The sequence below is a fragment of the Genypterus blacodes genome, unplaced genomic scaffold (assembly GCF_046128005.1).
Source record: "Genypterus blacodes isolate CSIRO-AG114 ecotype Tasmania unplaced genomic scaffold, CSIRO-AGI_Gbla_v1 ptg000012l_1, whole genome shotgun sequence".
Classification (NCBI taxonomy): Eukaryota; Metazoa; Chordata; class Actinopteri; order Ophidiiformes; family Ophidiidae; genus Genypterus; species Genypterus blacodes.
The window spans coordinates 4,875,363-4,903,069 of NW_027466826.1; the positions used below are offsets into that span (position 1 = coordinate 4,875,363).

The 27,707-nt window shown below is 39.4% G+C and overlaps 2 protein-coding genes across 2 annotated transcripts in view; one reads left to right on the forward strand and one right to left on the reverse strand.

The window, feature by feature from the left end:
* The first annotated feature begins 789 nt into the window (after positions 1–789).
* On the forward strand, positions 790–17,929 carry col9a1b (collagen, type IX, alpha 1b). Its single transcript, XM_076165944.1, is given in 40 exon segments — positions 790–794; positions 908–975; positions 978–1,149; positions 1,285–1,358; positions 2,013–2,084; positions 2,311–2,443; positions 2,846–3,242; positions 4,277–4,360; positions 4,868–4,888; positions 5,292–5,354; positions 5,450–5,485; positions 5,584–5,646; positions 6,878–6,931; positions 7,285–7,320; positions 7,513–7,536; positions 7,644–7,697; positions 8,884–8,937; positions 9,072–9,104; positions 9,192–9,248; positions 9,364–9,417; positions 10,761–10,814; positions 10,930–10,983; positions 11,112–11,165; positions 11,286–11,339; positions 11,466–11,519; positions 11,611–11,664; positions 11,802–11,855; positions 12,293–12,337; positions 12,438–12,491; positions 12,583–12,636; positions 12,726–12,779; positions 13,495–13,566; positions 13,710–13,745; positions 13,859–13,903; positions 14,016–14,048; positions 14,154–14,300; positions 15,969–16,023; positions 16,898–17,086; positions 17,181–17,258; positions 17,340–17,929. Coding segments are annotated over 40 exon segments (2,991 nt in total). The 3' UTR covers positions 17,537–17,929.
* Positions 17,930–22,348: 4,419 nt separating this feature from the next.
* The window catches only part of LOC143012686 (uncharacterized), an 85,742-nt gene continuing 80,383 nt past the window's right edge, over positions 22,349–27,707 (reverse strand). Inside the window, exons 50-51 of the mRNA XM_076165956.1 lie at positions 26,304–26,381; positions 22,349–22,685 (exon numbers count right to left, since the gene is read on the reverse strand). Of these exons, the coding sequence (XP_076022071.1) occupies positions 22,585–22,685; positions 26,304–26,381 (179 nt within the window). The 3' untranslated portion in view covers positions 22,349–22,584. The remainder of the gene's footprint in view (positions 22,686–26,303; positions 26,382–27,707) is intronic.

A 27,707-nucleotide genomic window follows, 5' to 3' on the forward strand; every position in this document is an offset into this window, starting at 1 on the left:
ATGAATTCATTTTGTTCAGTGGTTAATTGTGTTGGTAGGAAAATATAAATACAATATCAAAAACACAAGTAAATGAATTCACTAATTCATCAGAATTTACAATCTTACATTTTCAGTATGACTACCTCTAATAAAAACATATCTTTAGACATTTTCAGATATTTATTATTTATTATTATACTTCTATAAAATATGTATGTGAGATAGTGTGTGTCAATAAGGAGAGGATGTTTATAAAACAGATTGATAAGTTAAATCAACTACAAAACTTTGTATTTTAAAAACATAAATAAATAAATATAAATAAAAGTAAAGTGTTATCTTTGTCTTTATCCAATGATGCAGTTCATCAAACTTGTAGAAGCTAAATTTAGGGTGTATATGCCCATTGACTACATGTGTAATGTGCTTTTTCGATGTCTCTCTGATCTTTTTAGAACAATTCTCCAGTTAATAACATATTGTTTGTCTTGAAAGCAAAAACCAGAGCTGCTTTGTAATCCATCGCTGCCTCTTCCACAAACCTGAAACTGCCCTTTGGAATGAGATCATTTTCTCTGCAATGAAAAAGTAATGCAAACCCCTTATTTAAAGAGTAGCGTTCATTAACAAAAAGATATCTGTTGATTCTGTCTGCGCTTTGTTCTGCTCCTTGGTCTGACAGTGCAAACATAGCTTGAATTGTGAGTGTCTCTTGATTTATAGTTGTAATTATACCCAAAACAATGCATTCTGATTGTTGTGCTACCATGGAGACAACACAGAATGTGCTGAGCAAATACATCCACAATGAAGTAACGTTATCATCTATCGTTTTTGATATAACAGATGATTCTCAGTTTTATGTGTGGATCTACAAATTTGATTTGATCATTGTGTGATTGAGGAAAGCTGAATATTCAATCAGAGGTGCATGTTGGGGATTTCCATTGGAATGTGAAGTTGACACTGTGGAAACTGTTGACTTACTCCCCCAATGAGTGACAACAGTGAAGCTTATAAGAGACCCCTCACTGTAAACTGAAGTTTTTCACTGTTGCAGAAGGAGCAACAACTCAAATCCCTTTCTCTGCAATTTGAGGAACCAAACAACAGGTGTTGTCCCATCTGAATCTAATCAATCAGCATTTAAATGGGTGGGATCAAAAGGTAAGACATTTGTGTGGATGAATAGAGCGATGTTATTGATAACAGTATAGAGTAATCTGGATGCAATAATGAAAAAGAACATGTAAGATCAATTATAAAGCGTGCTAACGTTTTCAGTATCTGTCTGCATTACAGGAAAATTATTCTGTACTCACTGTGTTGGTGCTATGTGATCCCACAATTCCTTTGCACAGGACTTCATTCTCAGAGTAAGTAGTCTCATGTGTCTGATTTGTGAGACAATGGTATCAGCTCACATCAAGGAGTAGACAAAACAACCTGCACACTCTGTTTGTGACTTAAACTTTAAGGATTTTTGAATCATAGTGTATATGATTAAGTTAATTGTGATTAAGTTGCTTCAGCATTTAAGTCCTTTGCCATGCAATTGGCATGTGTGGGCCATTAGGCTCTATACATGTACATTAAACGTGATTACATAAAAGCATTATAATATAGTACTGTATGAGCCCAGTGTCATCTGATTAATGACAGTTGCTTACAATGATACCTCTTGTCTAAATTGGAGAAAATGTGGACCATCTTTTTAAACTTGACAAGAACTTCAACTTCCTGTCTGGTGTGAAAAGGCAAATCTAGGGCTTACGTGTTACACAGGAAACTGCAAACAATCATAGGTGACCTAATATTTATTCAAGGCTTGGTAAACACTAAGGCTTACACACACAGACGCACACACACACACACACACACACGCACACACACACACACACACACATGCACACACACATGCATGCATGCATTCACGCACGCACGAATGCACACACACACACACACGCACACAGACAGACACAGACACACACACGCACAGTGTAACAAGCTGCTCTGTTTACTTTTTGTAGCAGTGAGATTTCCAGTTGGACTCCATATGGAACAGTGTCCACAGATCAGCATTGGGGATAATCGTTTTCCAGGTGGATTGCCCAAACATAACTACAAATTATATTAGTTGCTTTGTTTGACTGTTTCCCCAAGCCATGTTGAAATAGTAGTGTATGCTATTGGTTCTTATTTAAATAAAATCGGCAGTAATTCAGCTAAATTAGAGCACATGTGTATGGGCTGTGATATCTTTAATTAACTTGCTGCTATGTACTTCTTTGTGATAAACTACCTTAACTTCTGACTGTGTCCCCTCAGGATTTTATATAATGGCTCAGTTTCACATTGCTGAGTTGGCAAGAAGAGGCACTGTAAAACAGATTGCTGGATCCTCTCCTCAGCATGTCGCTTATCAAATAGGCCCAGTGTTCAACTTCCGAATAAATACAAGGTGAGTAATGGTATTTGGAGCTGGAACATTAACTGAGTAAACACTGACATCTAGTGGTTGAATTGAGACAGTTTAAATTACAGCTGTCCATGGTCCTGAACGTCTTCAAGCACGATAACGGACCTTTTAAAATTGCAATTTTAGAAAAAAGTGTTATTGTGAAAGGTTATAGTTTGGTGAACTCTGTACATGGCCCTGAATATCAATGTTTGTTGTATGCATAGTGTCAGAGCTTTCTATAGGCTAATTTTAGCGAAATTGTCTGATACAATATACAGTTGTTACACTATATAGCTATATAGCTTATACACAGAATCACATGCCCACACTACTAACAACGAACATGTGTCGCCATAGAATAGTCATAACTGCATTGTCAACAGCGCATTGTCTATGTTTCAGATCAGCGTATCCTCTTGGGTTACCGGAAGAATTTGTATTTGTATCCACACTGCGTATGAGTGGCAGCACCATCAATAAGAACTGGAATATATGGCAACTGCAGGACGTGACTGGAAACGAGCAGCTTGCAGTTGGATTGAATGGAGAGTCTCAGTCTGTGGAGTTTTCCTTCGTTTCACTGGACTCGGGGAGGCAGGCCGTTGATTTCGGTCCCTTGCCTTTGCTTTTCAACGCTCAGTGGCACAGGGTCATGCTGGATGTCAGTAGACGCTCTGTGACACTGTTTGTGGATTGCGTCATGATTGGGTCTCAGAACATAAACCCCAGAGAAAAAATCAGTCTGGATGGTTTCACATTGATAGGGAAACTGAAAGACAACCCAGTGATGGCAGTCCCAGTAAGTTTAATTATAACTTTACCAAGATATCGCCTGTAAGTCTCTTGATCTCTCAACTATTAGCCCAGATTCATGAATATACAGCCCCAGCATGTCAATCAAGGGGCCCTCAATGTGGAAATGTGAATACTTTTACTTAAACGTTAGTAGCTGGGTAAACATCTTGAATAATTAAATTTTGTGGAACATGATAGCTTATGAGATACTTTTATGAATGAGTAAAGTGATGCCAATATTTATTTAAACATGCATTGGAATAATAAAGCATAATGCAATGCTTTTATAATGTGACAGGACACATTGGCTTTACATATTGAATTAAAATAAGATTTACATAAAATATTTTATACAAAAAGTTAGTTAAGATAAGTAATTGGGCGAAATAGTATAATAGTACAAAGTATTATTATTTCTTATTTATTCAGTGCACGATTTTTATTGGCATTTTAATTTTTTCTTTTAATGGCTTTTGCTTGCAAATCAACGTCATGAAAAGGAACAAGCATTAATAAGTACCTTAAGTTCTGAAAGGCTGCTTTATTGCACATTGGAGAGTTTTAATCACCAGTTTGATTCATTACTTTTGCTTTTGATACAGGAACGCGATCCAAGTTAATTCAAATTCCTCCCTTGCACACAAAGCAGATCCAAAGATGCTCGTAATCTTACGGGTTTTACGCACGAACTAAGCTCTGTATACATCATAAATCCTGGTGCTGAATCAGCGTCACATGGGTGTTTCAGGCTAAAACATACCGGCGCAGATAATTCAGGATAATAGCACATAAGCTTTTACAACCCTTGGTGTTTTGATAACGACTCCAAAATTATAATGTAATTACAGCCGCTTTGTACTCGCAGCTGCTTTGCGAGATGCAGCAGAAGAGCAGACTGCGGCTCGTTAATGGAAGCGGACTCTTGGGACGCTGAGACTGGTGGAGGCATTGGTGGATCTGAAGAATAGTCTGCATGCACCTGTTATGTTCGTTTGTTGTTGTCCTGCTGATTTGCTTTCTCTTATTTACTTTTGCAAGTTTGAACTGCAGTCGATGGTGATTCACTGTGACGCGGTCCGAGCCCGAACAGAGGTTTGTTATGACCTCCCAGCCAGGACAACGGTAAGGGGAATACAACTCGGAATGTATTACGTCATAGCAAACACCAGTTACATACCTGATTCACACTGATCAAAGTGAACGATCCGTGTCGGGGCGAGGCTGTTTGTCGCTCGGGTCATAGTTTAAATAACCCGCTGCTCCCGCCTATTGGCCGTGTCTCCTGTCTGTTCCCTCCCCCGTGATGTCCCCCTTCAAGTCCTCCAATCCCTTCCTGTAATGAATATACATGAGCGCAGGATGGCCACGGTTCCTCGGACGGTGTAGATAGCCGGAGCGGATTCAGTTGGGTTTTGTTTTGTCGGGGGGCTCCTTCTAAATCCAACAAACCCTAGGAGAAAGGACGACATAGGTTTGAACCTTTTTCTAACCCACGGGGGAGATCATGGTTCGGGTCCCCATCATCGGAGGGCCGCTTTTGGTGCTGCTCCTGCAGCTTGTCCTCATTTGCACCGCTCAAGTAAGATTTATACCGTGTTTGTGTCTTTATCTTTGTCTTTCTCTCTGTAGACTGATACAGCAGAGGTGCAGGTGAGTGCTGATGCTCATGTTGATGATTTTAATGATGTTACATGAAAAACATACGTATATTATCATGTAACAGGTTCGCAATTGATTTATTTGTCTTGAAAGTTAATTGGTCAAGTTGTAGAAAACAACCGGAAAGTGTAGCCTGATGTTTCCCTTTTGAAGTGACGATTTTGTGCTTTCAAATCTTTGTACCGATCTTAGAGTGTACTCTTTACACACGTTTGAAGTTGTATAATATGTCTGAAATAGATTTGAATCAGTCTTGAAATGGGCTGGTTGAATTTGCTGTCAAGGCATTGGAAGAAACAGCATAACTAGGCTGTAAACTAGGACCATTTTCACAATTTTAAGTTGTGTTTGTTCATTTATATTGATGTATTTGTATGTATTTATGTTTATCTAGAGGAGCCAAGGATCTGCTGGGCCTCCTGGTCCTGCAGGTGTCCCAGGAATTGATGGCATTGCTGTAAGTTGTCTCGCTCCTGTATATCGTGTGCCAGATTCTTAACAAAAAGTTGACTATTTGTGCACATTAAAAGCCTTCAATCTGTTCTTTTTCAGGGGGATAGAGGAGCAGATGGCGCGGATGGTCCTGCGGTAACTATAAAATCCATTGAAGTTTTTAGTTTGTTTAATTGTCTTGTTGATAAAAGTTTTGGTTGAATAAGGCCTGTATGTGGACTTTCTGTTTTTAGGGACCTGATGGAGATTCAGGTAAAGCTGGCTCTACAGGACTACCTGGACTACCTGGGAATGATGTGAGTTCCTTATTAAACCTTAGTATTTGCTACATTGTGACTGATAACTGGCCACACTGAGGTCTACATTTCAGGAATCAACATAGCAAAGGGGTTGAACCTCTAAGCCTGATCCTCCTATCTAATAGTTTGATAGCGGACCAATGAAACTTCTGATTCAGCACAAAATCCTGGACCGCCTTGTACAAAAATGTCAAGAATTTATGAAACAGGATAATTAGATCAGAATTGTCTTTGTAACAGGGCACTCATTCTGTCCAAACCAGTGTAATTAACTTTCATTCCCCTCAGAGTTTAAAGGAGGGTTAGGAAAACAACCCTGCACCATATTGGCACTGATGACTGACCTACTAGAGAGGAACTAGAGTTCAGAAGTCATTTTTTGTTCTTCTTAAAAGTTCAGAAAGGCAAAGAATTCATTACATTACAGATTAATGTTTTTTAAAATGTCTTATTAATGTTGTCAAGTCAGTTTAATATCAGCATTAAATGATTTTCTTTATAATTCTCATTCATAGTGTTACATATACATACATACTGTGTGTCTACAAGGATTTGTCAAAGAATGGCAGCTTTGTGGGCTGGTCACTCTTAGTATCTCCTGTTGAGAATCCACAAAATGGTGTGGAATGATTTCTGTCACAGGGTTTGTTTGAAATGTGCCAAAGGAATGTTGCAGTCTTCTTGGTTTGCAGTCAGTGAGGTTTGGCCTCTGCCCCAGTGCTGACTTTTTTGTGTGTGCCTGTTAAGTTGAATTATCTGGTGGACTTTGTTGAAAACTTTGCTTTTGCTGTGCAAGCAAGCAAAGATTCCACAGGAAAAAGCTGAAAAACAAAAAAAGGTGTGATTTTGAAAAACACTCGCAGAGATTGAATTTCAGTCTGATTGATCATCATGAGGCTGCACTCGTGTATTTATTGGAGACTGAGAGAGGGAGGGGTTGGTCAGGTGTCTTAGTTATGAAGAGTAACATGGTTTGACTCCTCCTACACAACTATGATGTAATATGGAGATCAAATGCTATATGGGTCTCTCTGTCAGAAACTCAAAAAGAGGTTCACTCTGGTAACACAAGGAAAACACAGGGTGCATTTACATTGCACATGTTTTTACCAAGGTGAAAATAATCAGTAGTTGAAGAGCACTGCTAAGGCCCGAGACAGAAAGTGCTTTAAGGTGTCTTTTTGTGTTTTATGATGTATTAGTTAAGCCTGATCTCTCTCCTCTGCAGGGTTTGACTGGCCCCATTGGAGATCCTGGGCCTGATGGTCTCCTTGGACAGAAAGTGAGTGACTAATGAGCCTTTCCTTTCCTGCTTCATAGATTCTTAGTGAAAATGTGTCTGCTGCCCGCTCCTTTGGCATGACAAGGAGACCTGCAATGCGTAAACCAATTCCTCATGACAAATGAGACTTAATCCTGGAAGTGTTCTGTGTAATCTCTGTGGGGAATGAAGCCTCAGCATCAGTCCCCATTAGCCTGAACATTGCTGGGTCAAGTGCGCCAAGCCCAGTCATGGGATAAAGGGGAGGAATGTTAACTCGGGCTGTCTGTGGCCCCAGACAGCTTCATTTTACAGGAACACAACATTTGTCTCTATGTATCTATCTTTCTGTTTAATCTTTGTTTGCACTTTAGGGTGAACCTGGAAAATCTGGACCTCGGGGATCAGCTGTGAGTCACATTTGCTCATTGTACATCTATATCATCTATATCCTAGCTTCAGTCCAAGCACAGTGTTTTACAAATCAGTCTTGAAGCTGTCAAATTAAGAATCAGAATTACAATCAATTGTTTTCTTTATACTTTTTACATATATCCTATCATGTATTTCACACTGAATCATATTGTAACTGTCTTCTTCAGGGTGTTGGCCGTGATGGACCCCCTGTAAGTAATTTATTTATGTCACAAACATGTTATATTACCATCAATACAATATATAAAATGGTACTTCTCAGATTTTGTAATATTAATCAACATGTGACTTTTAACAGGGACCACCTGGGCCTGGAGGACTTGTGGGTGAAGTGGGGAAAGTCGGACCACATGTGAGTACAAGCAGAGAAAGACACAGGCAGAGAAATTAACTGTTGCAGTGTTATGATTAAAGACTGAAGTGCCACTTTACCATCAGCAAGAGTGTTGAGGTCTTTGTAAACTACGACAGGACAGATTCATGTGTTTATCACACTAAAAACAATTAAAAGTTGTCATCTGTAAACATGTAGGAGTGTCCACAACTACATTCATTATTTTGAATCTTTGGTATTTTATCATTTGATGGTATAATCACTCTAAACATGTTGACCCTCACTGACCACCACTGACCTTTGATATCTTTCCTGTGTTATTGTAGGTTGAGGTATCTTCTCCACATTGACTTTGTAACTGATTTAAAGCTGGAGATATGTTTCAGAAGTTGTGTGCAAGTTGCATAAAAATGCATAAAAACATGATGAATAGCATTGAATCATACTAACATTTCCCACGATATTCAATTACAGTTTACATTGGACACTATATCAGTATATCATTATAGTGTGGAAGTGTTGTCATTGTCAGCAAAGTCCCCTGATGGCATATTCCCAAACAAGAAAGAACAGAAAAGTCTTTTAGAGTATAAATGTGTCACCATAGATGAAGTCTTTTGGTACGGATCCACATAAAATATAGTATACATTTCTGTTATGAAATACAATTAGGTAACAAAGGATGACCACCTGGTCTCACACAAGGGTTGGGAATATGGATGTAATGTTAATTCACGACAAACTCTTGTCTCCTCTTGTCGCAAAGGTTCAGGTAAAAAAAAGTGCAGGTTAGATTATCAAGCAGAATTGACTGAACTGGGTCCATGTTCATTCAGAGACTTTATGTTTTAATCATGAATGTAGTAGAAAATACAACCCTTTTACATCTTAAAGTATTTATGAACACTTTATGATAATTCTAATCTTGAGTATAGAAGTCACATTGGTGTAAAATCTCCATAATCAATGTCTGCTTCACCAAATTGCAATACATTAGACGAGACTGCAGTGGAGTATAAAATGCCCACTTGACTACAAGACGACACCTGAAGATGAGCCTCTAGAAAGAATAAAGCTATAGCACCATCTCTTTATCAGGGTCATACCTGATGTGAATAGTAATAGTATGACAGTACCCAGCAGGGATGCACAGCACACTCTACTTATGATGATTTTTTACCTTTTACCTTGTTTATTACCATAGGGTTCCATTGGTGTGAGAGGGCCACAGGGGCCCCGCGGACCACAAGGGCCTAGAGTAAGTTGCAGAGCTTTACTTAAGATCTCACAGTATTTGAAAATTCTAAATTAGCAGTTTTATATTTCATTTTACCAGCTGACTAACTATGAATTACAAAATGAAAGCTGGCTTATGTTTTCTGTCCACTTTAGGGTGCATCTGGAATGCTGGGCTCTGCTGACCTGGTAAAGCTTTGTTTTTCTATGGATTGTGAGTTTTTTGCCTGATACGTTTAAGATATATTCTGACTTTTGCCCTACATTGTTGTCTAGTGCCCCAACTCGTGTCAATCTGGCACTTCTGGACACCCTGGACTTCCTGGCATGAAAGTAAGTAGACATATTGAAGACAAGTGTCGCACTTAAGTCATCATGTGCCATAATGTGCCATAATGAGGCAACGTGTTTAACTGCTTCCCCCTCCATTCTCTTCATGTTGTTATAGGGCCACAAAGGTGTAAAGGGTGAAGCAGGAGAGCCAGGCAAACAGGGGCACAAGGTAAAACCCTAGTTTCTAAACCCATTTGTTATCTTCCTCTTATGAAAAGTTTTGTTGTAGAGATCACATACTTCCCAGTGGGATCAACAATGAATTTATATTGACATAACACTGCATATATTGTTACATAAAAGTTGAATTTCCACTATTTTGACATATACCACAACATTTTACATCAGAACAAATATGCAGAACTCACACATAAATAAGGGATTCCCATCACCTCTGACACAAGTATTGTTTGTGCTGCTCTATTTCAAGAAGAAGTGATACATGCGTGTGTGTAATGCCTCTGACTCCTTGTAACGCATTCAATATGATTTATTTGAAAGGATGTTCAATCACAGCTACACTTTCCCTCTAATGTGCGTGTGCACAATATAAATGGAAATGAGTCTGGGCTTCTCTCCTTTTATCACGCCTTGCCAGGATATGATTTAATGTCAGTCTGCGTGGTGTCTCTGGAATAATTTTGTACTTTGCTGAAATATTCTTTTGGGCTTTTTTGTGCCTTTTCCATTCACAAAAGTATAAATGTAAAGACACACATCGTTATGCTTTAATAATGAACAAACCACATGCTTTTCTGCAATTGAAAGTGTTTTTTCATTAGTATTAGGATCAATATTGAATTATAAAACAAAGCATATCAGCTCATGGCCTTACAACATGACAAACAACCACCCAATTACAGCTTAGAGTTTGAAAATAAGCTTTTTTATTGCTTTTTAATCAAACAGTAATTTCCTCAAACAGATTGCCTTGGATTTCATCTTCCAATCATTGACAAGTAAAGAAATTGTCCATAAATTCTGATTTGTTGATGATCAGCTGAGTTATGTTGAAAACGCCTCTCGTCTCTGTTTACTCTTTGACATAAACAGATGCTGACTTGTTTCACCATCTATTGCTGTCACGGATCACAGGGCATCTCTTGGTTATTTGCCTTCATGGTCAAATCTATTACGCATAATTACAAAGATGAAATTACTTTTTAACGATAGAAATTGTGCACAGTAGCAGTATCTATCATAATGTGTATCCCTCCACATGTCTGTCACAGAGTAAGTATGTAAATTATTTGTAATTTGTGTGTCTGCAAATTATAGCCAAACTGCAATATATTAGAATTAGGTATGATTCACATGCATTTATCCATTTATTAAATCGGACACAGTTTGCCGGAACGGCTTGTGACAGGTTGCAATTTTGTCTGAAAGAATGTAACAAGGATACCAGTTGCATCTTGTGTTTCACTGAGGTGTAATTGTTTTACAAATAAGGTAGGATTAGGTCTTGTCAGTTTTGTTGCTAAAATGTGTGTTCCTTTGTTACATCTTCAGGGTGAGGAAGGAGACCAGGGAGGTCTAGGGGATCTCGGCTCTCAAGGACCAACGGTTAGATACCTGTCTGATGATATTAGCCTCTCAAGTTACAATTTGTTTTTATGCCATTTCACTTTCTCTTTACATCTTCTCTCTGGGGTCCAAACTGTTGCGCTTGTTATTTCAGGGTCCCCAGGGGATTCGTGGAGCCACGGGAATGATGGGCCCTAAGGGAGAGCTCGTAAGTGATTTTCTAGCTGATACTTCCACTCATGTGCATCAGACTCTTCAGGAGTTGTTTGTGAATTCCATAAATTAGTTTTTTGAGCAGACAGGTATAGAGAATAACACTGATTTTGTTCTTGGCAGGGACTACGAGGTCTTGATGGAGATCCAGGCTCCCAAGGTGTTGCAGGGGCCACTGTAAGTGTCTAGTGTCACATGGCGTAAATGGTTTTGTTCATATATTGATGTCACTAAAGTATATCTATCTATCAATATCATGTTAGAACCAGAGTAATGTGATGTCATAATTTATTATAGGGGGATCAAGGCCAGAGAGGAGTGATGGGGGAGCCAGGGCCTAAAGGTGAACTGGTGAGTATAAGAAAACACAGACTTACGAAGCAGTTTACAGATACATTATCATATTGAATATTACTTTGAACAGTTATAACAACCAGACTAAATGAATGAAGCTTAATGTGTTGATTTGTTGTTCAGGGTATTCAAGGGTCAAGAGGAATCACAGGTCTTCCAGGTCCCAAGGGAGAAGGGGTGAGTGTCCAACCAACAATGAAAAGGATAATGATTTAGGATTTAGATTCATTATGGCCGTTACTCTTTAACCTTTTACTATAATTATCAGGGCTTACCTGGTGTGGATGGACGTGAGGGTATTCCTGGGATGCCAGGAGGAAAGGTAGAGCATCAAATCATCTCCTTAATTTATCAAAGTACTGTAGTTCATATTCGTTTTGTGTTACAGTTTGTGATAAACATTGTTTTATAAACCTACCATATAATCTCCATTGTTTCACTGTCTGTGCTTCCCTGTAGGGAGGCATTGGGAAAGCGGGGACTATTGGAGAGATTGGGCTTCAGGGACTTCCTGTGAGTATGACCTTTGACCCGAATCCTTCAAACCCCGCCTGTGATTGGATGCACCTGAGTAAATGCTTCAAAACCTCATGTCCTGCTCTTCAAGAATGTATATCGCAACATCAGGCAGCATGGGATTTCTATCAGATGGGGATTTGATTATGTGTTGACATTTGAAGCAAATAACGATGAACTTCATCATTCAGACATTAATTACTGTCATCTGATGTGTTTTTCCAGCCCACTAATCTGTGATTAGTCTAATGAAAAGCAGTAATGAGAGTCATTTGGCAAACATGCACAAGCTGACTGCACCAGTGTTGAGAATAAGCATAAGAGCGTCACCTCATTTGAATAGTGTGGGCACTTTCTGAATGCATACACACTCCTACACAGATGTATTCTCTTATTATTGGATCTCTTCCTGAAATGTTCTCTGTCTTTCTCAGGGGTTGCCTGGTGTACCTGGACCAAAAGGCCTGGGTGGCCCTAAGGTTGTCTATTCTATCAATCATTAGGACTTATTTCTTGCTATTTTCTTATAATTTAAGTTGCTGTCAGAATCTTAAACATGTTTTGCTCATATTTGTATAGGGAAATTCTGGTCAACAAGGCTTCCCTGGATCAATGGGTTCCGCTGGTAAAACAGTAAGTATGAGCAGCATATATACACATAAAAGCTTTGCCACCGTTTGCCACCTCTATTGTGTCACAATGTCATTTTTCTGTTACACCATAGGGAGAGCGTGGAGACCAGGGAGAGATTGGATCTGTTGGACCAATTGGTGAACCTGTGAGTATTATTTCCTTATCTTATTTATGTTCATTTGTTCATTTGAAAACCTTTTAACAATCTTATCATTTCCCTACTCTATCCCTTAGGGAGATGTAGGAGTACGCGGCCCATTAGGTCCAGCCGGCAAGTCAGGTGGCAGGGTAAGTTATTGGCTAATTACAGACAAGTGATGGAGCTCAATGCGGATTCGCAATACACCAAGAACAATAAATGACCAAGGCAAACAATATTAAAGAACTATTAATACTCAATTTCAAAGTGTCTTCAATTCATCAGCAGGTGTGAGAAATCCTCAGGAGAATACGTGACGTTTTAGGTTACAAACATTACTTTGTATTTTGGATAGTTAGTTATATAGTTGTATTTTGGATAGGAAAACATCTGAAAAGGAGAGAAGCCTCAGAGTGTGTAGACCTGGCTGCTGTTGCACTGGAATGTTTCAGAGAATAGGCCTAGATTGGATCTCACACCGGGGCTATTTTCACAGTAAGGGGAGACTAGTGGGCAGCAGGCTGAAAGAGCTCTCTGTTTGCCTGGCATTCCTCAGACAAAGGGTCAATGATCAAAGTGGAATAGAACGCTCCAACATGCCCAGGATAGCTATGCTAAGGCATGTTAAGCATTAATACTGTGCACAATCTATGCATATATTAAAGGATCATTACTCTGCATCTTGAGATTTTAATTAGAACATTTCAGAGTTATCTTATGATTGAAGTGATCTTAATGGGTTTTATTTGCAATTAAACATTTCCACAAGCAAGAGTTAAAGTGCATTTCTTTGTTTTATTGTTTTCCTTGAAAGTTTTTTTTAAGGAAACACTGTGACTTAAATATGTTTGCTTGTTGCCATAGGGACCCAAAGGTGACCCTGGCCTTTCTGGTCTTCCTGGTCCAGCTGGCCTCCCTGGGGTGAAAGGAGAGAGGGTAAGATGTAGTGATAGAACAATATTATCAGTTATTAACAGTAAGATAAAGATTAGTTGTTGACTTACAAACAACTGATTATTGCCCTCTAATGTGGACAACTAAAATTGCTAACGTTATGCCATACATGCATGTTTTTTCAGGGAGATCGTGGAGATGGCGGAGCTAAAGGAGAGCAGGTATGGAATCCTGAGTGTTAAATGACCATTACAGGTCATTAATATGATTTTTAATTGATTGTTTTCACATATTTGTGTAAATCATTTACATTTATGTCATTCTGTTTGAACAGGGAGGACAAGGTGATGAGGGAAACCCAGGTGACAAAGGGGATCTTGTAAGTTAATTCACAAGCGCAAACTATCTCCCTTAACAGTAGAATCTCACCAAATGTTCAATGTTTCTTAATGTTTCTCTGCTTCTATCCCCTGTCCTCTCTGATCTCCTAGGGTGAATCAGGTGAATCTGGAGCTAAAGGAGAGGTGAGATCAAATATATTCACTTTGAGCTGGCATTTCCTGTGACCTTCAGTGTGAAACCTGTGAAAGTATAGCACTTAATATTTTTTCTCTGATCTTTCTACCAAGGTTGGGAACCCTGGTGAGGCTGGCAGGAGAGGTCCTGAAGGAAGCAGAGGCCAGCCTGGCATTGAGGGGCCACCGGGTTCAGCTGGACCACGCGGCATGCAAGGAAACAGGGGAACACCTGGACCCCGAGGCACCCAGGGCCCAGCGGTAGGTCAAAGAGAAAACACTAATATGAGCCATGACGTGGCATTGTGAGGATGGATTGTGTCTAGCAACCAACCGAAAACTGAAATCACACAGTACACTTTACAAAGACCTCGCATTCACCTACTTAATGCACTGATGCAATACCAGGCGAGGTGCAAACCTACACTTCAGTAGCAGTTAGGGGTTCAGTGTCTTGCTCAACAAAATATTGACAGGCTCTCTAGGAGGAGTCTAGAATCGAACAGGTACCTTCAAATACAAAGACAACTGTTCAGCTGTATTAATATCTGAATTCAGATGCACAACTGATGTGGATAAACTCAGATTAGGAACATTGTAGAATATCTGGCAAATAGTTATCTGATGTTTGCTGTTATCCCAACAGCTACCAGTGGTATGAATAAATCAGATCAGTAGTTTGCATAAAAACAGACATTGTGATGTGGATAAAAGCAGATCTGCTCTCTTCTTTCTACCACAATTAAAATGATTCCCCAGGACGGTAGTATAATGGATTAGAAGACACAAAACAACCTTTAATTGTGCCATGTCCATATTCAAGATACTTAATTTACTGTTGTCTTTATAACGCCACCATCAGGTAGATTGACGTTTAATTATATGCACAAGTAGTGAATGTACAGGTCAACCAAGTTTAAAGAATGGGCTCAACTTGAGGTGCCAATTATAGCAAAAAGAAGAGAACTAAAACCACAAAGAGAACCAGGCTGTGTAATAGGAGGCAGTGGCTCAGTGGGTAGTGCTTCCGCTTGGGAACCGGAGGGTCGACGGTTCAAGCCCCTGCCGAGGTGCCCCTGAGCAAGGCACCGAACCCTCAATTGCTCCCCTCTCTGCGAAGGGTGGTAATGTAATGTAAGTCGCTTTGGATTAAAGCGTCTGCCAAATGATCGTAATGTTCATGTTAATTAAGACAAAGGGGTGAAAGACAGGGACTAACCACAGCCAGCAAAGGTTGTGTTGAAATGACCTAAAAGATAAGACATACTTTATTTGGTCTCGTGCAATTCCACAATGTTATCACACGTAATTAAAACATTTTCTTGCCCCCCCCTCTTACATATCAAACACACAAACACATGCATTACAGAAGGGGGTGCAGGGGGTACATAAAAACTTAACCGCAGAGTTTGAGATGACATCAGTGTTGCTCAGTTTTTCGATGAACTCGTAGTTGCTGTGGTATCTCATTGGTTTAGCCTTTGATGATGTCACTCGGTGTTATCGCTGTTATCAGTGTTTAATTTCTGGAGGGACGAAATCAAATTAAGGCACCAATTTATTCTGAAAATCTTGTTAATTTGGATTTTGAGTTTTTCCCATGCATTAAATGTTGTAATTAAATCAGAAACTGAATAATTAGGATGGTTGCCATGCAGCTGGTCCTGCACTCTGACATCCCTGAGGAGAAGGAGATGAAATGGGTACAATCCCAAGAGCTGCTGCTGTAAGATATCTAAAATATCAACGGTAGAGGAGATGTTAAGGTCAGACACATTCTAAGATGCAACACAATGGACTTTGACATAATTCAAACGGAGAAGGTTTTATTTTCCCTTTTTTCAGGAGGAAATGGGACACAAATGCTTCAATTGTTGTGATTAATTCTGTGACTAATAATTTAATCTATTGTCATCTTTTTCTCTTCAGGGCAAAGAACCAAGTGATCAGCATATCAAACAAGTTTGCATGCGAGTCATGCAAGGTAGGAATTGATAAGCCTTTGACCTCATTTGTCACTCCCGTGTGCCTCATCTCATGACTTTAATCTTACCCAGAATGCTTTATTACACCACACATAGATCCAACCTCTGTTGTGTCATTGATCTTGGGCGCTTACTGAATACTCTGAAGTTCAAAGGGAGGGTCTCATAACCAAAACATGAAATATGCTTCAGCCTTTGTTTATTTGATGGATGAAAGACGAGAGATTTCCCTTCTCAACCTTTCGCTAAAGCCACAACCTCTATTCTCTACATTCTTTTCTCTTAGTTCTTAACAACTCATCTCCTAAACTCATGACTTTTTTATACCCGAAGTGCTGAAAATTTAATTTAACCTCCAGCAGACCTGCACTTCTCTGCTCGGAGCAAAGAGCCTGCCTGGAAAGGAAATCTTAAAAGAGAGCAGTCAAGCAGCCACTGCATGAATTTTCATTAGGAAGCCGAAAACTCGAATCTTAAGTGCAAAATACCGTGGAGGGAATAGCCACACGAGATCAATATTAGATTCTTTGCAACATGCACATACATTTTCTGTCACTGATTATTTGAAATAAAGGGAATTATCTCCTCTCTGCTCAATTAACTGATATTATACTGAAAAACGATAGAAAACAAGGGAAGCTCAGGGGATATTATGACCACATTTACACCTCAGTCTGCTCTACTTTAGACGAACGTGAAAGACCAGTTGGAGGAGCTCTCATATACATGCCGCAAAGTCCTCTTATGCTATAATTTGCCTTAATGTTAAATACATCTGCAGCCAATATTTCCTTCCTAGCGCTTGACGGCAGCCGATTACTAAGATCCATTGTTCCTCCTGCTCATCATTTTCATTCTGTTATGCCCCAACAGAACAACTGGCCCAGTTAGCTGCTAGTTTAAGGAGGCCGGAGTCAGGTGTAGCTGGTTTACCTGGCAAACCTGGACCTCCAGGTCCACCTGGAGCCCCAGGAGACAATGGCTTCCCTGGGCATGGTGGAGCAAGAGGTCTTCCAGGACTCAAAGGGCCACCTGGAATACTTGGAGTTAAAGGACCTAAAGGTAATTGACATTAATTGAAAATGAATTGTGACATTACTGTGTCATTATCTGTAATTCTTGTTGACTAATGTGTGGGTGTGTGCGTATGTTTCAGGTGAAATGGGTGACAGAGGCTCCAGAGGACCCACTGTACGAGGAGCTAAAGGTCAACAAGGACCTCCTGGACTTCCTGGTGAGTAGTGTTGGCCTTAAAAATCTGCTGTCTTGATTGAATCTGATGGAGAACATCGCAATAAGACTTCTGTGCTCATAGGTGAGGCAGGAAAGCCAGGCTACGGTCAGGATGGACGGGACGGGGCGAGGGGGCCTCCTGGTCTTCATGGACAGACTGGTGTGCCTGGGTCTCCTGGTTCAGCTGGTCCTAATGGATATTGTGACCCATCAGCCTGCAACCTCCAGGCAGGGGCTGCCCACCAGTCTCTGGATGTGAAAGGACCTGCAGGGAACTAAGAGCCACTCTGGCAGAGACAGAGACACTGTTGGACATCTCCTTTCCCCAGAGAACACATTTTTCACTCTTTCTTCTCAGGAGCTGTTTCTGGTGCCTTCCATCCATTAACCTCTGGTCTTATGAGAAGGTTTTGTGCTAGTCACTTGTTCAACAGAGGGAGTCTGCCGCTTCAGATGTTAAAACATAAAATCATGTTTTTATTTGCTGAAATTCAGTCTTGTACTGGTTTGTTTTTTCTACCTGAAATACGTTATTTTCAGAAAGGTGTGCTCATGTTCCTGAGAAAGTATGACCGGAACTGTTTGTTTACCCCACTCTCCGTGTACCTCTCCTCTCCTTCCCTTTTCTTCCCTTTGCTTTTCATCTTCTTCACATGTTTTCTCTACAATAAAACCTCCACTTTCTCAGTGAATATCACAATGACAGTCCAGGCAAATCAGCACAAGGATTTCCCCTGGACTTGACTTTCAATAATTCTGTGTTGTATGTGCTTTACAATGTAAGATAAACCTGCAAAACAACTCTTACATACATTCCTACACCTTTGACTGCCAAAATAAAAAGGAGAGAGGATGAAACTGTCACATTTTCACACTGACTTCAGTGTATGTTGTAAATCTGTAAATTGTTTGAATTGTGGTTGAATATATTTCCTTCAAAACAACTTAATAAATGTGACATACTGCTTAAATTGTACAGAATGACAGCTAACAGAGTGCAGTTGTGCATAGATGGAAGTATATTTTAGGTAAATGTAACAAATAAAAGAACCAACACATCTATTGTTTAATTTATTCTGTATTGTAGTAAATCATTCTGGGATGATGTAATCTTTTGCAAAAATATAAGGAGATGCACAGCTTGATTTCTCTATTATTCCTCTAAAAAATAGTTAATTAAAAAAAAAAGAAAACCTCAGTGTTGATAGAAATCCATTTTGATTCCAAATGAAGTTTTGGGAGATTTATTTTTAAAATTGGTTTTATTAAATTTAAACGACAACAGAAATACAAAGTCTCAGCTGTCCTGGTTGGACAAAGTGACCTTGGTTTTACAATCTTAATTCAAGACTTTATCTCTTGTAATTCTTCTGCACAACGATTATTAGAGTCACAATGGTGATGCACAGAAACATGACACTAAATAATAGTAACTCAAACCATGTTGAAGCAGAAAAAGCAACAAAATAGAAGAAATAAAGCAGTGAATAACATTTATTGCACACATATAAGGCAGGTACCATTAATCAGTGTAAAGAAAAGAATGCTGCAAGCAAAGTATAATATAACCTCTGATGTCTGGTAATCACATAACACCCCTCAGACTGGATCCTTCTGCACTCTAGAGGAACATTTACTGCCCCTCAACCATTCAATAAGCCAATAAGTATTGGTTCAACATTCAGAACTACAATAATGTTCATGTTACATGTACTGTAGGTGAGGTTTCAATTTAGCATTTTCAGTGGAAGGCCATGATAGAAATATTCTAACCCAAGACTGAGGTAGATATTGAACAAAATATAGACTTTCACACACGCAATAGAGTCAGTGAAATGCTTTCCAACACCAAGGGGAGGCGATGTGAGTCAGACGTCCTTAATATGATGGACTGCACATTCCTCCTCACAACAGGTTTATTAACAAGATGAATGCAACGTGTAACAGGATGAATATAAATGACTGTAAAAAATAATGAAAGTAAGTAATGAAATATGGGAATTTATGCAATTGATGTGCTTGGTTTACAAGAATCCTGTCAGCCTGAGAGGTATTCTTTGACAGGTACTTGAGAAGGGCATAGGAACCTAACAGAAACTGCACCATCCTATAATTTCAGGCTCAACATAGTTTACTTTAATGTGACATTTTCTGCTTTCATTAAAAGTAAATTAATGCAAAATGGCTGGTATAAAATTGCTAGTTAAGTGGGCTGTGACATCGGCACTCCCTAGTTATTATACTGCTTAGTCTAATTGAAGTCTCAAACCAGTGCACATTAATATCAATCCAAAAGTAAACTCAATAAACAGAGGGAAAATAAATTCAAATCAGATTAGTTTTTCTGATGTTGTCTCATTTAAATCGGTGAAGGTCAGTACGATTGTCTCAAAAGAGAGGCAATTAAGCAGAATATGTAAATGAGTGAGATGAAAGGGTAGAAAACAATGTAAGCAGGACATTTTATGCATCTTATGACCTAAAGAAAGATGGTTTCAGTGATGTTACAAGCAATGAGCTAGTAACATTATGTCCAGCAGGGGGCTCTTTCAACTCACAAATGAAATCAGTGCCACACATTTGATTTTAATACCCATTTAAAATTTGACCCACGCAAACAGACAAGATTATTTGAGATAAAACCAAGCTTGCATGCAAAAATATATAAAAAATGATCAGAAAGAAAGAAAGAAAGAATTTACATGTGTGAGAGAAGCATGATGACTTTCAGCGATGTGAGACATGAAACAAAAAGAGTCAAACAGATATATAAAGGATGAAACACACACAGAACTGAGTTTTAAACATCACAAAAATTCAGATACATCCACGTTACTTTTTTCAAACATTAACCACATCGGGGCAGTTTAAAGTAACAGGAGCTCTCTGAAAGTTACAACTTCTAACTTCACCCCTCAAGTGAAGAAACTAAGCATCCAAACGTTAAATATTCACTGCAGGCCGGACAATCTGTTAACAGATAAGTTTGATTACTAAACAAGATGATATCTTTAAGTATTTCTGCTGGGACATAACTTGAAATCCCTGTGAACTTTGGTTTTATGTTATGAGTATATCCAAACATCTCCATCTCCTGTATGAATTTTAACATACTGCAAATGATACAATTAAAGGATGATTACATACATAACATATTGAATTTACTGCTCACATGCGAAAACAACTGGATAAAAGCCTTTGTTGCTGTAGAGTGCACAGTACAAAATAGCCTAAAAAGAGCAATGTCTGTAATAGGCTGGGAGAATGAAGCAGCATACTTGGGTAGAGCCAGAATAATCAGCTCTAGCATTGTGTTGTTGGGGACAAAATTTAGCTTCAGGCCCTGGAGGATGAAAATTGTCACCAGAGGGTGAGCTGTGTTGTCGGAATGAAATGGCTGCAGTAATGTAGACGCCACTTTCATTGATTTCAATAACCATACGTTTCTTAAAGCATGTTGCAAATGGGAGCGTGGAGCGTGTAGTAGGGTAGTTTCAATTGTTTGATATTGCTCTATAATTCTGGTGCAAAAGTGCCTTTTAAATTGGTGTAGAAACCTGCAAAACATAAAGTCAGCCTTAGAATCTTAAAGCGATCCAAGCTTCAAACAGTGGCTCTTATTTGCCGTCCACAAAGTAACCCCTGTGATGGCCTGAAGTCAGTTTCTCTGAAATTGCACAGCACCCTCACAGATGCTTTCATACAGGCACTCTACATGACCAATAAACTGAATTTGATGTCTGAGTCCCCCTTTAAAAATATCAAGCATGACAAATAAATATGAAAGATAACTCCAGTCTGAAGACTTGATGTAACCTAAAACATCTTTACAGTGACTACAACAGTGCTGGTCAATGAGTGAAAAACCAGGTATCAGTATTACAGCAGGATGAAGATGAACTAAAATGTACTGCACGACAAACAACAAGACATTTCTGAACATCATTTTTTATGAAAATAAAAATAATTAAGTTAAGCAGTTGTAGTGTAGTACTTCCCTTTTAGTGGCTGACCATCAAAAATATACAAATAAACCAGAGGAGGAATCATCATACCCAACACAATGTAAACAATAAATGCTAATATGGCTCCTTGAAGATGAGTAATCATGCCAATCATCATCATTGCTGAGAGAATAACCTTCAGCATTGACCATGATGTATGATTGAAAGCATAAGTGAGAACCTTACACCGTTATGATGACAACTTGCTTGTGTAATTATATTGTCAGGTCCCATAGCAAGCCCCATTAGACGAGAACAAGTAAGAAAGGAAACAACAAACATAGTCATCGTGTCATATTTACAGATTAAAGCAACGTGATTGCATATGAATGTGAGATCGATGTCACACTCATTAAACAAACAACATTAAAAAGTACATTCTTCTCATGTGGAACAAGTTGCCCTGGATGATTTTTTAGCTTGTCTCGGCATGTGGAACCATATTGTTTGTTTGTAGTAAATGTAAAATAAAAGCTTTTATTTATCCTAATGACTGAGTGCTCATGAAGCCAAAGGGGAAGACTTAATTACTGGGAATTATTGAAAATAAATAAATATGATAATGCATAATTTGAATCTGTCTGACTGACAACTTCCAGAAACTAATTTCTGAACATCTGTGAGGATAAATAATATAACACAATATTCATGCTACATTTAACAGTTATCAGAATCATTTAAATACATTCTAGACGTATCTGTTTAAATTATTAATTAATTAAATAATTTTAAATAATTTTACTTTGCATTTTGTACAGACTTTGCACTTTGGTTGCATATGCTGTTTAAAAAAAATCTGTGATATTCTCATTCCAACACATGGAACAAACCTGATCTTTCATACACATTCACACACACACACACAAGTACGTACACACACACACACAATGTACCTTCTGCTGACACAATGGCTTATCTGAAAAACAACAGAAGAGTGCATAGCCATGCCCATTAGGAAGGCAAACACATAATTAAGATAATGTTCTCAGACAGGATTGAACATGATGAAACAAACTCATTTCATGGTCTTGAAAGACATAATGAGAATTGATATGGAATGCATTAGATCACAGTAGGGGATGTGAAAACAAGAAATCATTTCAAAGTAAAGCATTGCAAAAATTACTTAAAGTTCTTACAATGCATCCCAAACAAACCCAGTTGAAATTCCAGAAAAAAAGCCCAAACTGCATCCAAATGTTATTATAAAGTGAACACAAGAGGTCACGTGTGAGTCTCATAGCTGAGGAAGATGTGGATGTCCTTTCCACGACTGAGCAAAGAGCTGGACGGCTTTAAACAAGCCGCAACATTCAGCTGGGTTCATAAGGAGGGGGGATCACAGTCACTGGGGTCGCATCTCCCAGGATGTCCTTGAGGGCCCGGGTAGCCTGGACGGCCCTGAGAAGGGATCCCAGGTGGGCCTTGACAAAGGATTAGACACAACACACGATTTCTGTTAAACATATGCACACGTTTCCTCGATCAGTCATTCTGCAGTTACACACACACGCCCCTTTGCAGTGTTTCTGTCTCCTAATATATACAGTATACTGTATATAGTATAGTGGTATATTATCAACTAGAGGGCACTCTGACTCCATGCATAAAATGTTTGTATAAATGCTTAGTATAAAGAAAACTGTCACTACCTTGAAATCATATGTACCGGTATATAAAAAAAAGTATATATCATCTTCTTAGTTTCTAGCGTCATTGGTTAATGAAAGTTGATGTCATATATGTGGACCCCTGTCAAAACATATAGCTTAATCTACCAGATCTGGATCAATAGCTGGATTTGGACTTAATTGTAACTGTTAATAGTCCACACATGACTGATTGGTATCTTAGTGTTGGAGAAATATAGAAAAACTTCTTGCAATGTTAAAATAAGCCGGAAATTGCTTTATCTGGATTTCACTCTGGATCTGCCTTAACATCTAAACAAGTACTCCTTGGCCAAAGGCCCAGTTATCTACCTGAAATCAAGTCCTTTTGACAGACAGGGGAAAACATAACCTCCATGGCAGAGCTAATAAAGATATCAATACTACGTTCATACAAAATACAAAGCAACAATGAATAAGAATTTCTACATTTATAGTAATAAAGTTTATAGTATATGACAGAAAGTTTAGATAGAGTCCAGTCAGTTCAACTCAACTAACCCCCGGAGCTCACCAATGCATAATGGCCTGGCCGAAAATGCCATAGCTGCTCACACCTGCTGGAAGATGATAATGACAAACCCCAACCTAGCAGAATGGGGTTACATCTCCAGAGCTGATGGCATGGACAACCTATAGGCAACCGTGGAGCTGTCATTCCAACATTCCTATAATTGCCTCAAACTGGTGGCTTTTTATACACTGTGACATTTCCTGCCCTTTCTCTACTGTAGTAACGTCCTCAGGAGAACAAACAACACTATGGGCTCAATCTTCCAGAAGGGCTTTCAACCTCCCTCCACATCGTGTCGAGTTGTGTCAATCTCCTGTATGTGACCCATATGTCCCAAGTGCCACAAACGAGTATGTGGACCTTCAGTCAAGGGGGAACCTACTGGACATATGTGGACGTTGAGGTGCACAAGCTGTCTCTCATTGCGACAGCCAAGAGATGACTGGGGAACCATCGGCTGGCAGGAATAATCGTGCTGCCGTCCCGAGTGTTGAGACTGCTCATCGGGCAGGGGCCTGTACATCTGAGCACACGGGGAACAAGCCATCACGTTCGGTTTGTCCCCGTGTTTGTGCCCAATGTGCTTTCTATCACTGTGACCCACTAGAGATGATTGCTTTCAACAGCCAAGGTTTGTCCTCTGTGGAGGAAACAACAGCCGAGTTTCTTTTCCCCAGCACATGCATTATGCACATACATACAGACAGAACGAGTGACTCCAGGCTCACTAATCACCTCTTGTTGTCATAGGATGGAATTCAGAGGGGTAAGCCAATTTCTCATCTCTCCAACTGGGTAGCAGAGGCTGTTTTTTTGGTTCAAAGGAGCAAGGGGCTAGCAGACACGCTGACATCTTGGGCCGTGTCCAGTGGAATTTTTTGCTCACTGTAACACCAAGCTGGGTTTCACTGTTTCCTACACAGACATCAATGCTCCTTCATTGCAGCATTTTTCATCTAGTTTGTCCCGTTTTATATAACAGCAGAGCCAGCGTTTTAGAAAACATCATGTGGTCCATGAACTTAGACTCCAACAGGCTGACATACCAAAGAAAGACCGAGATGACTCACGGTTTGAAGCTGGAGCTAACCCCAGTCCCCTGATATCGTGGCATTATGCACACTACATACTGCAGTCTTCCCTTCCTTTCAGCGGACAAGTAAGGAAACATGCTTCAGACCGATGCACCTGATTCGTAGTGGCAGATGAACAGGAGGTGGGGGCTCTCCTGTCACGGTAGTGCCTGGTCAGTCTTTGACAAACAGGGTTTAATTAGCATGTCTGTGGCTGGACAGTTACACCTCACTGCATTCAGAGATCTTAGGTTACATTGGGATGTGTGAGGTGGCTATTGAAATCTCACATGGCAGTATTACAGTTTTAATAATTGCCTCGACGGATATTGCACACTTCATAATTTGCTCCATTCTCAGAATATAGCCACCTAATTACACAGGAGTTTGTAATAAAGTCTCACTACTTCCAACCACCTTGGCCAGGTAAGTAGCACCGCAACGCAATTGAAAATATCTCCACCACTACAGATTGTGAGAACATGGAGCAGGCAGGTGAGGTTGCCGTTGGTAACCGAGGACAGGGATTGTGGACAGGGTTGCGGTCGTTGTCAAGGAGGGGGAAGAGCAGGTGTGTCAACTTAAATTAGAGGCAGTGTGATGGACAGTGTTGTAAACAAAGGTCTAACAGTAGCTCAAGCTGGAAGGGTTGTTCAGCCAAACATGTAAAGGTCAAGTGTGGCATCCATAATACGAGTTTACAGGAGAGATTGGTTAGTCAATACATGAAAATTACAGTAATTGCAATATTGATGATCTCGCTGACTGTGTTACATTACAGTTCATAAGTACTTAAGTGTGGGTGCAAATTATCTTTGCTGTAATTATTGTCTCTACTATACTTCTGAGTGTGTAATGACATCGTGTAAGGCCCTGAATGGTTTTTATCAGCGCTGCCTTGTCAGCGACGACATCAGATGTGATGGAATTTTGTGGCATAATGCATCAGAGAGGCAAGATACTTCTAATGCACTGAAATGCAGTTGTTTTTGTTTTACTTCAGATAGAAATGTTGTTACAGTACCTGCTTTTGCTTTTATTGTTGTTTTTGTTACACTGTAAAACACAGTTGAGTTTTCAGTGCTGTGCATTACTGTAGGATTCTTTTCAATGAATAAACTTCCTGGAACATAATCTAATATTTTGTTTGTCTTCCATAAAAACACAAGCCGTATAATACAGTCTATAACAGGGAAGTCTTGCTGTCATTTGAAGCACTTATGAGCGAATGCGTAGTCTTTTTCATGTAGTATTTCTCGTTTGATTACATTATTTGATAGAGGCCATTGTAGTTGAGAACGTACCAAAACTTTAACTTCAACGATGAACATCTACTGTTCTGACACTATGATAAACTTTTGCACATAATATTCTCTGATTTGATACGGTATCTTTATTCTGAAGCCAAAATGAGAAGAAAAGCATTCTGCACACTGAAACCCCGTGGTGCAAAATGACTCAAAGGAAGTCCGTGTAGACACATAACATTGTGAACGCTGCTTTAATTAAAGATTCAAAATTCAGATTCCAATGATTTCTTGTATAAAAACAACAGAAAAATGTCTCAAATGTAAATTCAAATAGAATTAAACATATTATTGTACCATACCACAAACTTATTAATGCCTAACCAGAACAAATGATTGCGGTAATATTGCTGCAGTATCATTCCAGCTACCTTCCTTTCTTGCACTGCATTCAAAAACATACATCGCATTCTTAAAACCATATACTTACACATACACTAAAAATCGAATTAGAATGGATTGCTAGCACAGATCCTACCTGGTGGCCCCATGGGTCCTGGATCTCCTGGTAACCCCAGACCAAGTTGACCTCGTTCTCCTTTCTGACCTCTGTACCCTGAGGACAGACACAAAACTCTAATTGGACTGAGAAACATATGGCAACAAAGTGGCTGTTATATTAAAGGAGTTGATACTAGAGTGAGTAGGATTAGTACAAATGCCATCTCATGTTACAATCACACCACTGCCAAGATGAGTTGAGTGTAAATGTTTCAGAGAACACAACCTTTTTTATCTGTCCCGACAGTATCAAGCATCCACACTTTGTTTGTAGTAGCAGCTTTGGTAGCTGACACAGACAACTACTGTGATTTCCCACTTTCAAATGAAGGCATGTTTGACAGTCTGTCCAAATAGAAACTGAACAAGCTGTCTGTGCATTAGTGTATAAAGTGAGAGACAGTGTGATCTCAAATAGGCTGTCAGTCGGAAATAAGGTCTGGGAGATGTTTTTTCTTTCAATTAGAGATCCTCATCAAAGGTTGATTCCTTTTAAAGAAAAGTAAACAAATGGAACCGATACAAAACAGCCTGTTCAAATGACCAAGCAGCTCTATAGATGAAGTATTGAAGCAAACACATGCTTATCATGTGAACAAGAGGCCAATGAACACAAAATCAAAGCAGTTGCACAAGCCTTCAACCCAGGCCAGTGAGTACTGTATGTTGGTCAATCACTCCATGCAAACTTCCTTCACATAAAGGTGATACATGTAGAGTTCAGAAAAAACAGCATACCAAGTCAGAATGTGAGGGGCTGTGAAAATATATCCCCATGAGGCCCTGAAAGTAATGGAGTCTGAGGACCAGTGGTCGTATGAAGTACATCAGCACCATTGACAGAAGTATCAAGCATTGCACCGCCTGGCCCAAAGGGGAAACGCTTCAATGCTTACAAGTCAGAGAAAATCTCAGAAAAAAGGTTGATGAATTCTCCAAAAGTGAGTCTCAAAGAGAGAGAGAGGCTATCTTCACACTGCCGCAATAATGAGACTTCTTTCAACACTCACGGTGCCTGAGGCATTCATTCAAGGAGGAGACATACCATGGAGAAAAAGAGAAAAGAGCACCGTACCTTTAGCAGAAAAATACTGAAAAGCATACAGGGCAATAAGCTTTGGGTGGCAAGTTGAACCGGTGCATTCACTGATAAATTGAAAACGCCATAGCGTGTCTGTTTTACACATGTTTCAAACGTTTCCGGGGGCACTAATTGACAAAATCTGTTAATAAAAGATAATGTTGCCGCACATTATTCTTCATGCTTGCTTGACAGATTGAAAGCTGCACCTGTTGTACACCATTATAAACAGAATTACCGTCATCTATTTATTCATGGTGCGCCATACAAAGAAGAGGAACACCTTTCTTTGAGCAGCTG